We start from the raw sequence: 18,301 nt of genomic DNA on the forward strand, positions 1-18,301 counted from the left end.
AAACGAGGTGAACATAATTAGAGGAATTATGAATAGGTTTATTCGGATTTAGAAATTGGAATGTTTGTTGTGATTACATTCATGTAATTTTGCCCAAGAAGCATAACATTGTTCTGGGGTAAAAAAAAAAAAGACTTTGAAACGCTCCATTCCACATATACTCTTGCTCGTGTGTCAACATGCACTCAACCAGGAAATATCCGACAATATTGGTTAGTTGTGTTATTCAATATTCAAGCAAATGTGTTATGATTAAAACAAAGAACCAAAAGAGTCCAGTATTGAACAGGATGGGGGAGGGAGCAGGGGAGCCGAAGGCCTCTCCATTTGCCGCTTATCAATCAATGTAGACTGAAATATTGTTGTCCTCACCTCCACCGCGAAGCCCCGAAACATCCCGTCGGCAGATTGTCCTCGTCAAAGAAGCTCAATGTAATTTTTGGGCACGATTCCACGCTTACCGCCGACAACTCCCTCAATCCATTGCTCATCGGCACATTCCACCTGCGTGATGATGTCGCCAGGCTGGAGGAAGAGAACAACGGACAAGTCAGATCAACGGCGCGATTTCGGCGTTTTGAGAAGTTCACCTTTACTGTCAGCTCGTCCTCTTTCTCAGCAGTGAAGGCAAATAAAACTTTGGCGGTGACCTTCGCTGCGGCTTTCTGGCTTGTGATAGGCGGAGCTGGAATGAAAAATCGATTTGGTCAGCATCTTGATAAATTTGGGAATTTGTTATTTATTTTAAGGTATGGGTGACTAAATTATAAATATATAATTTTGCATTTAATTTTATGCCTGTGTCACACCTTGGCAGGTCTGCGTGAAAGCTGCGGGATAAAGCCCCTCCCTCCCGTCCAGTCGTCCTCTTCTCCATTCAGCATCCACATGTTCGGTTACTTGGATATACGCCCCCTTGTGGAAGGGGAGATCTTCAGCGGTCTGACCAGGAAAGTCAAATAACGCCACTGCCCACTCCTCCACCTGAATGTATTTAAATAAATAAATAAATTTTTGTTGCAATAATTTCTGAATCAAGTTGGAATATGATGTCATTAATTTTTTACTATATTTTAACATGCATCATTTTACACTCACCTCTGCTGCTTTTGAGGGCATTGTTGCCACTGAGGAAAAACACAAAAGGAAATATTGAATTGTGTTATTTCAAAAGGGAAAAAAATAATTGGATGAGTCTCACCAGGACTTTCCGGCGGGAGGCCCTCGGTGACTCGGGTAAAGCTAACCGGGAAGAGTCCGACGCGTCCGTAAAGTTGGCCGCGGCCCCACTGTTGATCAACTATCTCCAGGAGCTCAATAGCGTCCCCCTGGGAGAAGGTGAGCTCGTTGTCATCTGCCCCCTCAAAGTCGAACAAAGCGACGTAACGAGGGTTGCTGTGTGCACACACGTCAACAAAAAATCAGTTTAAAAATAAATAAATATTAAAAAAAAAAAAAAAAAAAAAAAAGATGGCGTTTGGCATGTCCAACCTGACAGGAAGCGGCTCAGGATGTTTCTGCATGGACGGCTGCCCAGACAACACCGGGGGGGAAAAAACAAACAAGTGATGGTTAAGTGAGTAATTGCCCCCACCCACTATAATAAACAAAAACAATAAAATAAAAATAAAACGTTTTTGAATGTCCGTACAGGGTTTACGCTCCAGATATTCCAAAATTTCAGACATGTTAGATTTACTGTGAACTTCAAAAGGCGAGTCACAATACTCTTCTCCAATTCAGACGCCATTTTAAAGAAGGAGCATAAAATCCACATCTAGGTGAGTCATTTGGTGAACGGTTGAGAACGAATTCCACGGACAAGAACGCCCACGGATAAAGTGTCCCCACATTCTCGCGTTATGGAACCGCCTCATACCGGCAACCGAGTCTGCAAGGCGGGTTCCGGGGGCAGTACGTCCAGGTCGATGAGACATTTGGATGTGCTGTGAAGCGGCGCGACGAGGGAAGGCGGAGCCTCTGGCGGCAGGTCATCCAGGATGATGAGGACTTGTTGTTTCTAGGACACAATAGTTTACTTGATGTACTTTAAACTCATAATTGTGATTTTGATGTTTGTACCATGCAGGTGGGAAAGAGCAGATGTCCGGGCCTGGGGCGAGGGGGCAGAGGCGGCCCTCGTTTGGACGCTCTGTGATTGGCCGCCACGAAGGAAGACGGCGCCTGCGGCTGAGGTTTGTTCGCCGGCGGGATGACGGTGGGAGGCGGTGGACGGGCGGGGATGGATTTGATGGACGGACGTCTGGGGGGGAGTTGCTTCACACTTGAAGGCCTTCGGAAAAGAAACGTTGAGTGAGGTGCAGACGAGCTCGGCTAACGTTAGCATGTTTGTAGTTGGCATCAATTAATTAAATCAATGCCGGCCATTTTGGTTTTTTTTAGTGTTCAAGCCACACTTGGATCCGGTGATTAAAAGAAAGCCGCACACGTTGTCGCTCTTACCTCGGGGGGAGCGGAGGATCGCAGATACTTTCAGCCTTCCTTAGGCTAGGCAGTGACAGTCTGGCGTGGAGCACGGGAGCCTTGCAGGGAACCGGATTTGTTTCCAGGGAGAAACCTGGAAAGATGCAAATGGCACAACAGTTTTATTTTGAAAATCAAAACTGATTGTCTTGGTCACGTGACAGTTCTCAAACAAACCTTCCTTCTTACATACAGCAACAATAAAAGAAATGCATTTAAAATAAAATGCCAATTTGAATAATTATAGTTTTAGTTTGTTTTAGAACTCTAATGTGGTTTCAGTTAGCTTTATTTTTTGTCAAAGCATGTTTGTTTTTATCTCTCAAATGAAAATGTTTCAATTTGACTGATCTTGTTAGCTTTAGTTAACAATAATAACCTCAGTCCACACAGAGGCTCCTTTTTCGGCGCACACAATCGGCCAATGTTGAAGCGGACAAGCGCGATCGTTTCACAGTGGCCGTGCACGTTTACGTCGGGCCTCAAAAGCCGCATTGTGCTGCGGCGCGCTGCTTACGTTACCCACAATGCAACGCGGGAGGTCGGCCAGTTTAGCTGAGTTGCAAAGACTCATTGTTGATTTCTCGCTTCGGAAGTAGAGACAAGCGCATTTTGTCTTAGCGCAGGCACGGAAAGCAAAAGGTTTCCTTTCCGGTGACACATTTTCCTTTTTTCCAGTGAGTGCGGCGTTTTTTTGATGTGGCTAACAACAGGCGAGGTTTCAAAAGCTCCCATGTGACCTACATACTCACCCATCTGATTCCAATGCACTCATCCATCAATTTGTTGGGTAAACAGTGGGTTACAAAAGTCTACACACCCCTGTTGGAATGCCAGCTTTTGTGATACGTAAAACATCTTTTAACCATGTTTCAATTGAGTATTGCAGTTTAGTGGACCTACTCAAAAAAAAAAAGGGTTCACGAGAGGACTAAAAATAAACAATGGAGAAAATGTGGTTGCACAAGAGTGCACACCCTCCAATGACTGTGTTGTGTTGACAATTAAGCACTCGCTTTCAAAGTCGTGTCGTCGAGTCAACACGTGAAGGTATCACATCTGGCTTACCCCAAATCGGGTTTAGCTTTTCTAGGGGGGTTTTCACTGACGGTTTTGTACTGACACAGTCATCATTTGCTCTTCCAACTCCCATGAAAGAGAAACAATTCACAAACAACATAATTAACGGCAGGCATGTTTGTTTGGCAATGAGCAGTCGTGTGCTTTCGTCACTTTGGAATTCTTTCAACCTTGGTCTAATTAGCGACACAAACATGCTTTGCAAATTGAAACGTAGGCTGAAGGAACTACTGGTTGAAAAAGTTTGGAAATTATATTTCCTGGTCGTATCTTTTTTAGACTAAAAAAGAAAATTCAATAGGGGTGTGTAGACTTTATATACCAATCTAATATTGGGGGAATGGGAGCGGGGGGCATTAATGAGAGAAAAGAAAAAAAAAAAAAAAAAAAAGATTGTGTACCTTTAAGAGAAGAAGACCTAGCCAGCAGGTTAACGGTGTCCTGAGTTTGTGGCCCCCCGCTGACCTCTGTGGAAGGTCTGGGGGGGCGGGTTGGGGCCACCTGTTTGTCGGCAGGTACCTTCTCATAAGACACACTTGACCGTGGGGCGATCGGTGGTCTGGATGCAGATTTTGTGGATGGGGTCTCACTGGGGGAGGGCGTGGCTTTAGGTGGAGGGAGCCTGGGGGCTGGCACAGGGGAGGGGGAGGTGGTGCGAGTCGGAAGGGGCTCTGTAATTGGCCGTGGTTTGGAATTCGGGACTTCAGGGGTGGGTTCAGCCGAGTCCAGCGAAGCTGATTTGGGGAGGCTTTTGGGTTTAGGCGCAACTGTGGGGGGGAGCACTTTGGCAGGTTGCCCTTGGAGACGAGGGCGCGGCCGGGGTTCGGGTTTCTTGGCGACCACTTCTTCGTTGATGTCTGAGGCGCCACGGTTCCCCTCGGGCGTCGCCTCCTTCTGCTGCTGTTCAAAGGCCTGGATCCTCGCCTTCATGGCAGCCATGTCGTCGTCGTCCTCCTCGTCCGATTGGCTGAGACCACTGTCGTCACCTCGCTCCTCCGGAACACCCCAGTCGTCGGAGCTGAAGGCCTCCAGGAGCTCTTGGAGGTATTTACCCTGACTCGCGTCCTGTTTGCTGATGTCACAGCGAGCGCGGGCGGCGAGTGTTGCCAAGCCGTCCTCTCGCAGTTTCACCAAAGTCTGAACCTTCACCTCGTTGCTGACCGAGGTCACGACGGGCTTAGATCGGGGGCGGGGCCTGGGGCGCTCTGCCTCGTTGGGAAGGGGCGTGGCACGCGGGGGCTGTTCCGATCGACCGTTTTCAGAAGGTGCGGTCAAAGGTGAGTGGATTTCAGCGTTGGCTTGAGACGGAGCGGCGGGGCCGGGCGGACGCTGCGGTTTGACATGTTTCACTGGACACAAAAACGATTTCAGACAATTACAACTGCCTGTACAGTTCTCTATTCACAAATTGTGTTTGATTTCTGTATTCTTGTTACGGCTTCAAACAAATGAGCATCTTCTCACCTGAAGAGCCAGAAGAGGATCCAGTGTCCGTCTGAGTGGCGATGGTCGTTCGATAAGCCGGATGGGACGGCGATAATAACGATGGCGGCGATGGAGATGTTTGCACAGCCAGCTCCTGCGTCTTTTCCCTTATCACCTCATCATAGGACGGAGGAGGCTGCGGGCGAGAAGGGAAATTTAACTTCCACGTAGCGAAGTACGGGATCACGGGAGGGAGCGCCGCTACCTGTATGGACGGCGGGATTGTGGGTCCCCAGATTTGTGCGGCCGGAGGAGGAGGGGGCGGGAAGGCGCCGGGCGTTCCGGCTAACCAAGAAGGGGAGGGGAGCGGCTCGGCCGAGAGGATGGCGATGTCTGGTCGCCTTGCAACCAAGACCCTGAACACAAAGTACATTGGAGGAATAAAAGGCACGTGGTGATGGCGGGAAAGACAAAAGCCTCACCTGGGGTCTTCGTCCCGGTTTCTGTCTCGTGGAGTGTCAGAGAAACTGGACCTGGTGGCTGAAAGACAAAAGGTATTAGGACACATTTGGGAAAATCCAACCCCAGGCTCATTTCTTCCAAACATTGTGCACTTTTTGTGTACTCACTTCTTTTGATGGCTGCTCTGAGGGACCAAAGTGGACCTTGGCTGCACAGAGAGAAAAATGGAAAATCCGAGTTAGCTCAACAGTTAAACAGATTTCAAGATGTTCTGAATGGAGCCTGAGATTTTTCTTTGTTGCCAGGCAGATTAGGATAGGACACCAACGGAACACACACACATTCAACAGAACCACTTTGAGGTTTGCCCCATAAACACACGCTGACACTGCCCCCGGCTGGTTACCATGCCAACAGCCCAAATACTTTCAAGAGTGTGTCAGAGGAAAGAGTAAGGGGGCTGGTGGGGGAGGGGGGGTGCAGACACAGCAGAATGGGGATGGACTTCAAGCACAAAAGTTTCGGAGAGGCCAAAAGAGCCGACGAAAAGATCGCGTTACACACAGACACACAAAATAGCAAAAAGTGTTCAACCTGAGACGATTTTCAGGCTTCCTCCTACCAGGGCGACCTGCGGGGACACAGATGAACGACACAAAGGTCGTGACAGGAAATATCAACGTGTCATCAGTTGGCAGTCATCCTCAGAAAACAAAAATAAACAAAAAAAGTCCTCTCTTCGTCACCGCGTCTTCTCCCCACGAGAACCGAGACGGATTTTCTCGCCGCTTTTCCGCCGCACTCCTGCCTGCTCCGGACTCCCAACTCTCCTGGCTCGCTCTTCTCCAGGAAGTCACTGCGATTGGCTGCGGAAACTTCTGCCAGAGTCCTGGCGCTGCTCTTAACACTTCCAGATGTTTGCAGCCCCCGCCCTCAACCCAGACAGCAGTTTCTTGTTTTGATCACGGCTTTCACTAGTTGCTCGGGTTTTGTGTATTACTGATGTTTTCTATGAACGTGGCGTGATAATTTAGGAGGTGGACTGAGTCCCATCCAAAAGGCCCAAAACGCACAGTCCGCCCTTACATGGATAGAAAACACCAAAAGGCGAAAACCACCTGCTCAGAGAAGACCCTGCTCATCTGATACCATGATTTAATCAATCTGATATTTTCTGACACACTCCTATTATTTGTTTATTTTGTTATTCCCAAAACATATTTCAATGTGACACGGCAATAAATTCAACTCCGGCGTAGCAGGTTAGCCAAGTAAGTCCCACAACTTGTGAGAACCAAAACAAACAAACGATAACAAGATATGGAAATGCTAATCGCTATTTGACTGTCTGCATAGATGCAAGGTGCGGAGGCAGCAGAAACACAAATGAAAGAGGTTTTGGAGTTTCACATGATATTTACAAGACTACAAAAAAAGAGTTAAGTGTTAATTCAACGTGCAGGGATAAATAATCGTGAGGGGGGGGCTGATGCCCACCGTTCGAGTGCAACAGCTTCCGGGATAATATTGCAACTTTTTTTTTGACAAAATGCAACTATATTTTGGGGGTAATTTAAGTCTTCACATCCCTCGAAGATCCTTTATAGTACTTGTATGGAGTATTAGTTTTTCCTCTTCAAATAAGAACGTTACTTTGTGATTGTAACTTTTTTCCCCCTCGTCTTTTATTTTATTTTATAATTTCTCCCTGTAAGTTTTATTTGGACCACTGAAGTAAATGTCACGCAGAACAACGGTAGATTAAGGTAGCTGTCGTGTCTGTGTCGTGCGGTGTTGTTTTTACCTTCGTTGCCGTTGGACTGTCGTCGGACCACTTGTTCCCTGACGTCCCTCCTCATACTCTCCTCGTCGTCCTCGGGCCGAGCCTCGGCCATGTCTGCCAAATGTCTGGCGTTTCCTTCCCCAGGCAGCGACTCTGCGGTGCTCCGGCGGGGTTATTGTTGTTCGGCAAAACTCCCGACAAGTTCGAGCAAATGCCGTCGACCATAGTTATGAATAAGTTACGACACGCCCCTTTATAGCTGCCTGCTTGCGGCGACGCTAAGCTAGTAGGGGCAAACTCGTCGGTTAGCACGTTGTATTTGTGTGGACAGGGAAAAAAATCACGAAAGAAAAGAATGCAGGCAAATTTTGCTGCATTTGCTTGCGCAAAATGTAGCACAGTCAGAACTGGGGAAGTGGGAATTATAGTTTACAGGTGGACATTTTGTTTGTCGCTGCTATATAAACAACTATCCTGTTTTAGGAGAGGGCGTTTTGGCAGCAACAATACAAAAATAATTAAATCAGTTGATAAATTAGCAATTTGTAACTTAATTTCCAAGTCCATGCAACACCTTTAATGGGAACATTGCCCCTACAAACATGGCTGCCATGCAGGGGCGTTGATTGACTAAGTGCAGCAGCGCTATGACGTATAACGCCCCCCCTCCAAAAAACACACACACACACACACACACACACACGTAATTGAAATCTTCATATTGAACGACTCGACTCACTTAGCCTGCGCTTGGCTGTGACGTCGGCACCCATAGCGCAAAGATGGGAACACGAAAATGCCACGGGCAGGTGAATTCAAAGGAGTAATTTGAGAACAGGCCTGTCAGGTCATAAAATTACTCTTGGCTCCAGAAAGATGAGGAAATATTGATAACAAAAACCGAAACAGTTACTACTAAAGTCAACTGAAAACATGTAACGTAAGAAACTACACTGCCAACAAATTCACAGCCTTATAAATCTTGGATGGATAAACAAAAAAAACATCCTCTCCATACTTCAATGATATGATGAAATGGATTAACAAAGAAAAAATACTTCAATAATAAAAAGTGATCCCTCCGAAACTACAATTGTGAAATGCTGTAAAAGGAAATAACAGCTCTCTTTATCAGCTCTGCATTGATTTTTGACAATGACGAATAACTTAGAATTAATAATTCATTCAATCTGCTGCTGTAAAAAAAACACAATCAGCAGCCTATCGCAGGTGGGGAAGAAAAACGCGCATCCACCCTCGGTGGCCTTTGTTCCTTCCCTGTCTTTGCTTCCGCTTGGATGTGTTTGACTTTCATCGAGTGACGCACTCGGTTTGCCCGCCTCGTGATTGTGGCAGCAAAGCCGCGGAAAGCCAAGCAGGGATGTGTTGTACGGGCAAGTGCGCCCGCCTGGTGGGCCTGATCCTGCTGCCTTCGGCCTTCATCTGCATGATCGCCAATCTCTTGCTATTCTTCCCCGATGGCAAACGTCTGGATAACGATCAGATCTCCTTGCAGGTGTGGCTGATGGGCGGTCTCATCGGCGGAGGCCTCTTTGTGAGTATCACGGCAAAAACGTCGTGGTTGTTTTGAGGGTTTCTCGGCAAGATGACGCCAACAATTTGATGGAAATTATTAGAAAGAATTTTGTGATGACTGACTTGGTTGGTATTGACAAGAACTTTTCCAAGGTGGCATCAAACTCATCAGGTGCGTCTCCATAATGCGTTTGAGGTCCAGCGAACATTTTTGACCCCCAATTTTCTCTGATTTCAGATGCTGTGCCCGAGCTGCTCTGCTATCAGGGCCGGGGGCAAGGGTTGCTGCGGAAAGGGTTGCTGCGGCAACCGCTGCCGGGTGAGTGCTTGAGATTAGAGCGCCATTAGATAACGAGCAAAGGCAAACATGGGAGGGGACGGGGGTGGGAAGCAGCTAACATCCGGGTTCATCTCACCAGATGTTGAACTCGGTGTTCTCGTCGGGTTTCGGTCTATTGGGCGGCATCTACTGTTGCAGCGTGGCCTCGGCCGGCCTGGCCATCGGCCCCAAGTGTCGCGTGGAGGGAGACGTTTGGAAGTATCCCTTCGAGGAGCTCGGAACGTGAGTGCCTGCTCTTTTGGCGGGATTTGAGGGATCACGAAAGCTCATGGAAACGGGCTCCTCCTGCCAGGGGTAATGAGAGCTACCTGGTGAACCAGGCCATATGGGACATATGCCAGTACCCCAAGAATGCGGTGATGTGGCACGTGGTTCTCTTCTCCATCCTGCTGGCAATGAGCGTCCTGCAGATGACGCTGTGCGGCGTTCAGGTGCTCAACGGCTGCCTGGGCTGCATCTGCGGGGACTGTCGCGAGAGCAAGGAGGTAGGCGAGACATCGGAGCCTGGAGCGAGACTCCTTACACAGATTTCCCCACCCTAGCTAACTCTTGTTCTCTGTCGCAGGATGAAAGCGGCTTGTGAAATCCGCTGCTGGGATGCAAAGGGATTCTCAGATCGGGATTTTCTTCTCGACAGATTTTTATTATTGTGGCACCTAAATCTACATTGACTCTATTTTGTGTACCTTTCATAACAATGTGACAATGGCTACTGACTATAGGCATGGGCAGAAATCTGACCATGAGCAAAAAAAAATCACGCTATTAAAATTACAGCTGTAAAATGACTGTTTTTGAAATATTTGGGGGAATAAAAACTATAATTTCTTCCAACTATATTTTTTATTGTACCATGCAAAAATACATGAACGATTATTTATCAAGTTCAACATCTCATGCGTGACCTAGTGTTATAGCGACACTCAGTGGAAGAATTATGCAACGGCATTGCAAATAAATCACGTTGGCTTCTTGTTTAATTCACTTTCCAATTGCAAAACATTCAAACATGATGAATCACTATGAGCTCGCCACCAGACGCGTCTCGTATGTGATTAAACGTCCTCTTCTACAGCTAATTGGATTGTTGGTGTTTAGACGGGGACAAAGGTTCGACGTCGAGGAGGAGGAGGAGCGGCAAGTTAAGCCTTTAAGCATTTGTTGTCAAACGGTGGCAGTTGTGAGCTTTGTAACCTTCGAGTGTAAATATAGTAGGAAAAGGACAAGTGACAGACTTGTTGGCTTGGAAACGAACGCGCGGGCTCAAATACAAGAATGACGTAACAAGTTGGCGAGTCCGACACTGTGCTCTTCTTTTCTGGAAGCCGGTATCAGCCGGAATGCTCGATTTACTTTTCACTTGTTCTAGTTTTAACCTGATGGTTGAACTTCTGTCCGGTTTTCACACTTATTAACCAATATTTTGAAGCGGGTGGTCAATGTGTTATTTTTGTTTTGTTAATTTTTTTTTAAGACAGCATAGCCACTTTTTCTCTTGACGTCAGCAATCTTAGAACTGTTGGATTACGCCAAATTTCAGCAAAGGGTGAAAATATACATTTATTATCCACATCATTACTGGGAACCCACAAGAACTTTTGGAAAATAAAAAAAATCGAGAACTGGAGACATTTTGTTCGGTTGTTACCAGGTTTAAAAAAACTTATTCAAATAAACTTTTGTTTGCCAACAATGTGGAGAATGAAGTTTTGTAAACTTGTCAGAAGTTATTTTCCTGGGAATTTAAAGGATTTAAGGGCACAACAAAAGTGATATAACTCATGATTGCTTTAGAAATAAATTAGTAGTACCGCATTGACGATGTGTGAAAGCAAAAGCTTGAAGCGCAGACGGAAGAGCAAGGGGGCGGGAGGGAGCAGGCGTATCCTCCCCTGCCTGGGGCGAGCTATTTAAAGTTCACTCGGAGAGTGCAGAGAACACAAGGACGATTTCCACCGGTGGCTCGCAAGTCATCCCGCTCCCTCAACACTTCGCTTGGACTCAGGTGGGTTCTTTGGATTGTTTTGCAAAATCTAGTGTGATGATTTTAGAAGCTTCTGTTGTGTTTTTGGAAATTATCGAGACTCTTCAGCTCATCATGGGGTGCTTATAGCTTACCGTCGGCAAGTGGAAGATGTTGCGAAACATGCGATGAGCGGGACATTGTTCGCGTCCGGAGAAAGAAAGTCCGAGCCTCAGCTGTCACCTGCAAGAAAAAAAAAATGCCATTAGGTTATTTGTGCTTATTAATAGTGAGGAAAGAGTGAATACGATTGCTATGCATCGCAAGAAATGTCGCAATCGTTTCCCACAAGCCATTTTCCAACAAACATTGGATGGGTCGTTTTGTGGAAAACAGTCTTGAGCCACAGTTTTAATTAGGTCCGGTGGCGCCCCACATTGGCTCTTGGCCCGTTTCTGCAATGTGACCTCATTTGCTAATCTGAATTTGTAGTCCTGGCTCTTCTTAGGTCAACGTCACACAAGCTTGAGACGATCCAGCTGCACGGGTTTGTAAAATGGAAAGAGGGCCATGGGGGTAATTACTAGCACTTCTCCATATAGGGTCAAAACACCATGACCAGCATAGTTATCATCTTTCGACGTGGTAATGTGAGGTAAACCTAAACCATGCAGAAAATGGCTTAGCATCTTACCTGGCTGATGATGTAACATGTCGATTCGCGAGTGTCGTCACCTGAAAGCGGATTCAAAATTGGTGAACTATTTCTTTTCGGACAGGCTGAACTTACCGGCTTGTTGTCTTTTATTTTCTGCAGATTTGCACAATGGGTGTGAAGATGCTGCAATGTTTCCCTTTCTACAAACACTGCAAAGAGCGCTGCAAAAGCAAAGGTTTCCCCTCAGTGACAGGTGAGACACGCATTTGACGATCCAGGCGCAACATTTGGCTAAACTTGCCTTTGCTGTCATCCAAAGAGGAGAGGAACCTCCATGTGGCCTCCAGCACGTCGTGCGGCAGCGACGGCCTCGCCCGGGGACCCCACGTTTATTTCTCCTCCAAAGCTAGGATGTCTTTTCGACACCAGCTGGACAGCAATGTCAACGCGGTGGATGCTACCAACTGAGCCGGCGACGCTGACGGACGCGTGCGTCCGCGCTTCACGACAACCGTGTCCCGACCGGCCGCCGTATGGTGGCAGTGAAGGCTTTCACTCTTTATGACAAGCGGCGGTTTGGCAGTTAGTGAATAACATCTGGAAAAAAAAAAAGAGGCTTCCAGCTATTTCGTGCCACTCCCAGTTAATGTTTACTCAAAAACTAAACAAAAAACAAAGGCAGAATTACGCCTTGTGTTTTGGAAACTTTGTGATGGCAAAGTGAGGGCAAAATACGAAGCGCTATTTCCATGCTAACGATTAGCGTTGCTAGCTGCGGGTTTAGAAACAACGCATGTGGACAAATAACACGACAATACTCACGGGCATATATTCTTTATCCTCTACAAAAAATTTACAACATTACAGCATATTCAAAGTCATGTTCTTTGCTTGCGTCTACATAAGTATTATACAGTGCTGCCTCCTGGTGGTCAAGGCCGGAGGGCGCAGCACGCTGAATTAGATTGCTGCTTTAAATTGGATTCGCGATTTACATTCTTTTCATCACGCCATTAGATTACTATTAAGTACAATATTTCAAAAAACAAACAAAGGCAAATTTTCTTTCGTTTTTTTTGCTTTTTTAATGCCTTACGAGCTATGGTCTTTTTTTTTTTTTTTAACACCTGTGTATGGAGCTCTTATAATGCCATACATGTTTTTTTTTTGTTTTAAAGACTTTCCTGCCTAACAAATGAGGCCAACGATATCCACATTCAATAAAAATGTATGATGCATCGCCATGGACATACAAAGATTGTATTTTAAAACTTCAGTATCTTTTGTGTTGCCTTTAATTGTTGTTTGGATGTGTGTGATTATTTTTTTGTTATTTGTGTGTGGCTATTATTATAGATATGATGGCGGAGGAAGAGCCCATCTTGCAATGTAGGCTTTTATTGTTACGTTGACATTCTGAACGGTTGGATGGATGTTCATTCGCGTCACATATTTGTGTTCATGCTCTTACAAAATGCTCAAACATGATGACATTATTACATAAAGCTGTTGAGTTCTGTTTCGGATGGCCAGGCATGTTAATTTTTTTTTTTTTTTTTAGGGGGTGGGGGATGAACGTGTCATTTGCAAATTAACATTCAGCTCATGGTCGAGCGATGCCTTGTTTGATCGGCAGGCTACGAAACCCAAATGCAACATTGGTAGCAGTTTAAAGGTTTGTGCTTCAAGACTTTCCCAGCAAAAGGGAAGCGATGCTCGTTCACGTGTCGAGAAGGCAACGGACGGGACATTCGCGCACAAGCTTCCAAACAAAAGCTTGGAGCTCAAATGTGGCCAGAAAAAGACAGTCCTTTCTGTCCATTTTTAATCACACATCAACGTTTGAAGAAAATCTATTTAATTTTTAAACTCCGCGTGGGGGTTGTTAGAAATTTTCAAAACCTTCTAGAAATGAACGGCAAGAAAGCAGGAATTTACAGACTTGGAAGTTAGCGAGCTAAGTGAAATAAATTTGATCATAATTAAAATTAAAACCACAAAATTGTCATTTAAGTATAATTGAATATTTAGGCTATTCCTCGATCAAAAATGCAGAGTGCAGGGCGACTGAGTTGGGTGCACGACGCCTACATGCAAAGTGCATTCTGACGTCACATGCACAGACGACGTCCAGACTCGAGAACAAAACGCGCGGGGAACGCAATGAATCCAGAAATTCAATATTCAAACTTTGCTATTCTACATTTGATTCAAATTGGCTGGTTCAAAAAATATTTTGTCATTTTTATGAAAGAAGGGCTAGGAAGATTTTTTTTAAACACCGTTCTAGCTGTATTCTATTACGACGCATAGTTAAATGATATTGCGTAAGCTTTTATCACGGAAGCGTGGAGCTTCCAATTTTGATTAATTCTATTTATTCGGCAAATAAATTCAAATGTACTTGGAGCTAAATGCTACAAACGTAGCATTTTACCCATATTTTTTTTATTTTGGTGTACTGTAGGCCAAATACTAACACAAAAACAAAATACAAATTTTTACTTGCACGTGTAATAGCCTGTGGCATTATGGGTAAAATGCTATTTATGCAGCATGCTACTTATGTAGCATTTAGCTCCAAGTACGTTTAAACAAATCTTTCTAGTATGTTCGAACTAATTTGCAAATATATTTGAACGTATTCGTGTTCGGTAATATAGCTAACGTCCTGGAAATATACTGAACATTTCGTGAAAATCCCGACACGTCGTTCCTCAATCGCGGAAGACTTTGGGTAGTTTGAACATTGCAATATGGCCCAGTAACTCACGAGCTCAAGTCCACGATGACGTGCTCCCAGATCTGCGTGCTCCCCTTGAAGCTGGACGTAAAGACAAAGTCCCGTCGGTCCGTGGACACGGCGGTGAAGGATCGCGGTGCCTGGATGTAGACCTCCTTGAAGCGCTCAAACACACTCTGCTGCTCATCCCATTGGAGGATCTGCGAGAAGGTGTAGTCGCTTCCCAGGGCCAGATAGTGGCGCTCTTTGAAGGAGAAGGGCTGCAGGATCATGGCGCCTCGCGATGGTAGCGCCTGGACCTCCGAGAACTGCTTGGCGCCCCAATGCAGAACTTTGGAGTCCCCGATGTAACGCGTGACGGCCAGGTAGAGCTCGTCCTTGATCCGGAAGTGCTTGACGGCCACCACGTCTTCAGTGTCGGGGATCTCGCCCTGGAGCGCGAACTTGCGGTTGGTGCGGCTCCATTGGTAGATGACGGGAACCTGCGAGCGGCTCGCCAATACCAAGTGCGCTTTCCCGTCCAAGTCCAAGAACTCGGCATCCGTGTCGCGGTACCACTCGTGAAGGGACTGGTAGGAATAAAAACCGCTGTCGTTCCACTTGTAGAGGGTGGACAGGCCCGCTTTGGAGCTGTCGGCAATCACGAAGAAGCGGTCGGAACCGATCTGGAAAACCTCGATGTCGTTTGGCTTGGAGATCTTGGACACCTCGATGTCTTGGAATTTGGTGAAGGTGCTTTGGTCCTCGTCAAACTTGTAGATGTGCGAGCCGCCGAAGAGCTGAGCCACGATGACAAACACCTGGTCCTCGATCACCACCGACTTACATCCCACGATGGACTGACCTGAAACAATTACAGAAAATGAAGAACCGATGCTGGACTCCAATTCACGGTACAAACCAAAGAATCTTCAGGCGTTGGCATTCCTGTGAATCCAGCAAAACCAGTGCTCGATCTCGTTCGTCACGCTGGACTGCCATATTCACCTGTGATGTTATCGTAAGTCCTGAAGTTCATTTCAATGTGGTCCCATTGGAGGACCATGCAGCTCTCCACGCCGGGAGCGGCGACCGCCACAAAGACGTCGTTCTTGTAGCTGAACGTGTCGACGGACAACGACTCTGAGCTCATGCTTTGATGCAGGATGAAATCTGCCAAAGGGAATCGTCATCGTCAATGCTGAGTCATCATGCACCAACGCCTCGATCTGGTCGCAGGAGGCTCACTTGAGCTTTATCTCACTGCAGGCAATTTTGTGTTTCTGCTTTAAATCAGCCCTCAGTTTGGTTCCAAAGATCAGAGCTCGCTTGTGTTAGCGACGTTATAACACTCGACGTTTCCGTTGTGCTTGCTCATTCCATAAAAACAAGAAACTGGTTCTTTGTCCAGTCACATTTAAAATTTGTCTCACGGGTCCAGCTAGCGTAATGTAAATATTTGTCCATCCTACGATTGCTTAATCAGAGCTAGCAAAGTTCGATTTGTAAGATTTGTCGGTAGCAATGAAGACACATCAAAACATTTAATGAAGTTGATGGATTCTATTCGAGTAAAACTTTCTCCTATGATCAAAATTTTTATTTCTCACCTGTCGAGATACACTCGTTTTGCAAACTCATGTCGTTGAGGCGCTTGTCCTGGACGTCCTCCGGCCCGGCGCACGGCACGTCGGACACGGTGGCATTGGTACTCCGCAACCACGTCATCAACCACTTGGCTTGGCAGTCGCACTGGAAGGCGTTGCCTCGCAGGTCCCTGCGGAAAGATGATGTTTGATGTCACCAAAGCAAAAATATCCAAATATTGACAAACTCACAGTTCGATGAGAGAGTCCAGCTCATTGAAGAGGTCCCGAGGTAGCGCCTTGATTTTGTTGTTGGCTAGCGACCTGCGGCCACAAGCCAGACGAACAACCAAACACAACAATCCATAAAGCCTCCATTGCGGTCAACTCTCTGGTAAACAAATCCAGATTAGCCAAATCTAAAGCGAGGAACATACAAGTGCGTGAGGTCCCGCAGTCCTCGGAAGGCATATTTGGAGACTGTCTCGATCTTGTTGCTCTCAATAAACCTGTTCAAGAACAACAACTTGCTCAGTTTACGCTTACTAACCTGATTGAACCTTCACTTCCACTTACAGGTATTCCAGATGCGGAAGGCCAGAGAAGGCATCATCCCTTATTGTGGTAAGTGAGTTGGAATTGAGAAGCCTGTGAAATATGAAAGGACAAATTTCATTTGAAATGCATGTGCTGTGACGTTGAAGCTGTCGTCATACTCTGTTAGCAGCACTTAGCTAGATTGATGACTGGCGGTGGCAAGCCAAAGACTTTCAATACTTGCTGAGGTGTTAAAAGCTTCTAAAAGCTTTTGAATAGCTTTTAATAGGCAATAAATCTGTCCGTGCCTTCCATGCACAAGCTGCAAAACAACCTGGGCTTCATGCTAGAAGTTCACAAAATTCCAGGATCCTGTTTCTTTTGTTTTTTGCAGGCATGTGAAAACATAACCACTAGGTGGTGCTCAAGCACCTGCCCCACTACCCTGGATGAAAAAAAAAATGTCTATTTTTTTATTTTATTTTTAATTCATTCCATTAACCCAAAAACTTTTTCCAGGTTGTCATATCAAATATTTTTAGAATTGAATAATCTATTGATACTCCATCGAGTAATTGATAATCAGATATAATGTTATTTGCATTTAAGTGGATTAAAAATACATTTTGCCCTAATTACTGTTAACTTGTTTTGGTTTAATTGGTCTTGTTCGGTGATTAAAAAACAACTAAACACCATTTGAACAATGTTTAGTTTAAAAAATGTCTGATTACTCAATTATTAAAATGCAAGGCATTTAATTTGTAGTTTTAGTTAATTTAATAGTTGTTAATTAATTGATTAATTTGGACACCTCTACCCCTTTCTAATTTATACATATAATTTATTCATTTATTATTATTATTATTTTTACATCTTACAGGTTAAAAGTGAGAAAAAAAAAAGATTTATCTTGGTTTGAGGTGTCGAGGCGCTCGTCCGGTGAGCACGCCTGCCTCAAAGTGCAGATGACGTAGGTTCAATTTGGGGTTCCGGCCTTTCTGTGTGGAGTTTGCATGTTCTCCCTATGCCTGCTTGTTTTTTTCCCTCCGGTCAATTTTAGCAACGGATGGAATTTTTGAGGGGTTGAGCGCCTGCCTCCTAAAATGTTTGTGCGCGTGCCTGGTATATGAAAATGAGAAGCTCTTACAGCAGCTGGAGTGACGGCATGTGCGAGAACATTGCCTCTTTGACCTCTGAGAAAGTGCCATTGACGATACTCCTGCAAACACAACATGAAAAAGTGTCAGCACGGAAATATATAACCTATTCTGTCATTTATGCAAATAAGTCTGCTCAAATATTGATTTACTCGTTTTGCACTCGTGTTTTGCGACTGCGTCAACTAGCTGGCGCGGGCTCGGAGGACGGCGAGTACTTACAAAGAAATGATGTCGCCGGGGCTCATCCTGGGGACGGAAGAGGAGCCGACGCAAATGATGGATTCCTTGGAGCAGCTGCAAGTTGAAGGGCAGCGAGCAGGTTTCTTCGCCAAGCTGCTGCACAGGCACACGCAAAGGACGAGCCAAAATGTTCCTATCGGCGGCATCCTTGCTGCTGCTGTTGGACTGGCATGCGGGACTCGGAACGGAAACAAGCAGGCAGGCTGGCGCGTTTCCACCCTGCACCACGCGACGCAGTTGCGGACCGCAGCGAATCAGCGGCAGCCCCCCCCCACCATCCCCGCCCCCCACCACCACGCACTTTCATTATTTATTAAATCAA

General features: G+C 45.9%; 4 protein-coding genes across 5 annotated transcripts; 2 read left to right on the forward strand and 2 right to left on the reverse strand.

Moving 5' to 3' along the window:
• Positions 1-17: 17 nt before the first annotated feature.
• Positions 18-7,479, reverse strand: LOC148403464 (uncharacterized). Its single transcript, XM_088369260.1, has 16 exons — positions 7,256-7,479; positions 6,046-6,082; positions 5,619-5,659; positions 5,472-5,529; positions 5,255-5,405; positions 5,029-5,185; positions 3,966-4,913; positions 2,464-2,578; positions 2,083-2,293; positions 1,880-2,020; positions 1,492-1,529; positions 1,202-1,395; positions 1,099-1,127; positions 810-984; positions 591-685; positions 18-525 (listed from the first exon to the last, which is right to left on the reverse strand). Exons 1-16 carry the CDS (start codon positions 7,344-7,346, stop codon positions 418-420), a joined length of 2,589 nt encoding a protein of 862 aa, XP_088225386.1. The 5' UTR covers positions 7,347-7,479; the 3' UTR covers positions 18-417.
• Positions 7,480-8,524: 1,045 nt separating this feature from the next.
• On the forward strand, positions 8,525-9,944 carry tm4sf5 (transmembrane 4 L six family member 5). The gene is made up of 5 exons (XM_088379110.1): positions 8,525-8,789; positions 9,009-9,089; positions 9,190-9,332; positions 9,403-9,595; positions 9,676-9,944. Exons 1-5 carry the CDS (start codon positions 8,616-8,618, stop codon positions 9,691-9,693), a joined length of 609 nt encoding a protein of 202 aa, XP_088235236.1. The 5' UTR covers positions 8,525-8,615; the 3' UTR covers positions 9,694-9,944.
• Positions 9,945-10,531: 587 nt separating this feature from the next.
• Positions 10,532-18,232, reverse strand: lgi2a (leucine-rich repeat LGI family, member 2a). 2 transcript variants are annotated; one of them, XM_088379094.1, is made up of 10 exons: positions 17,959-18,232; positions 17,727-17,798; positions 16,616-16,687; positions 16,477-16,548; positions 16,292-16,363; positions 16,064-16,230; positions 15,462-15,626; positions 14,505-15,318; positions 11,768-11,808; positions 10,532-11,316 (listed from the first exon to the last, which is right to left on the reverse strand). In XM_088379094.1, the coding sequence occupies exons 1-9, from the start codon at positions 18,123-18,125 to the stop codon at positions 11,805-11,807; spliced, it is 1,605 nt and encodes a 534-aa protein (XP_088235220.1). In that variant the 5' UTR covers positions 18,126-18,232; the 3' UTR covers positions 10,532-11,316; positions 11,768-11,804. The 2 variants fall into 2 exon arrangements, with proteins under 2 accessions (XP_088235220.1, XP_088235212.1); XM_088379086.1 differs by lacking the exons at positions 10,532-11,316; positions 11,768-11,808 and having other exon boundaries at positions 12,550-15,318.
• On the forward strand, positions 11,002-13,263 carry LOC148403467 (uncharacterized protein C17orf114). Its single transcript, XM_088379122.1, has 3 exons — positions 11,002-11,115; positions 11,891-11,984; positions 12,051-13,263. The coding sequence occupies exons 2-3, from the start codon at positions 11,900-11,902 to the stop codon at positions 12,197-12,199; spliced, it is 234 nt and encodes a 77-aa protein (XP_088235248.1). The 5' UTR covers positions 11,002-11,115; positions 11,891-11,899; the 3' UTR covers positions 12,200-13,263.
• Positions 18,233-18,301: the final 69 nt, after the last annotated feature.

The sequence above is a fragment of the Syngnathus floridae genome, chromosome 1 (assembly GCF_059516105.1).
Source record: "Syngnathus floridae isolate MCC-2025c chromosome 1, RoL_Sflo_1.0, whole genome shotgun sequence".
Lineage (NCBI taxonomy): Eukaryota > Metazoa > Chordata > Actinopteri > Syngnathiformes > Syngnathidae > Syngnathus > Syngnathus floridae.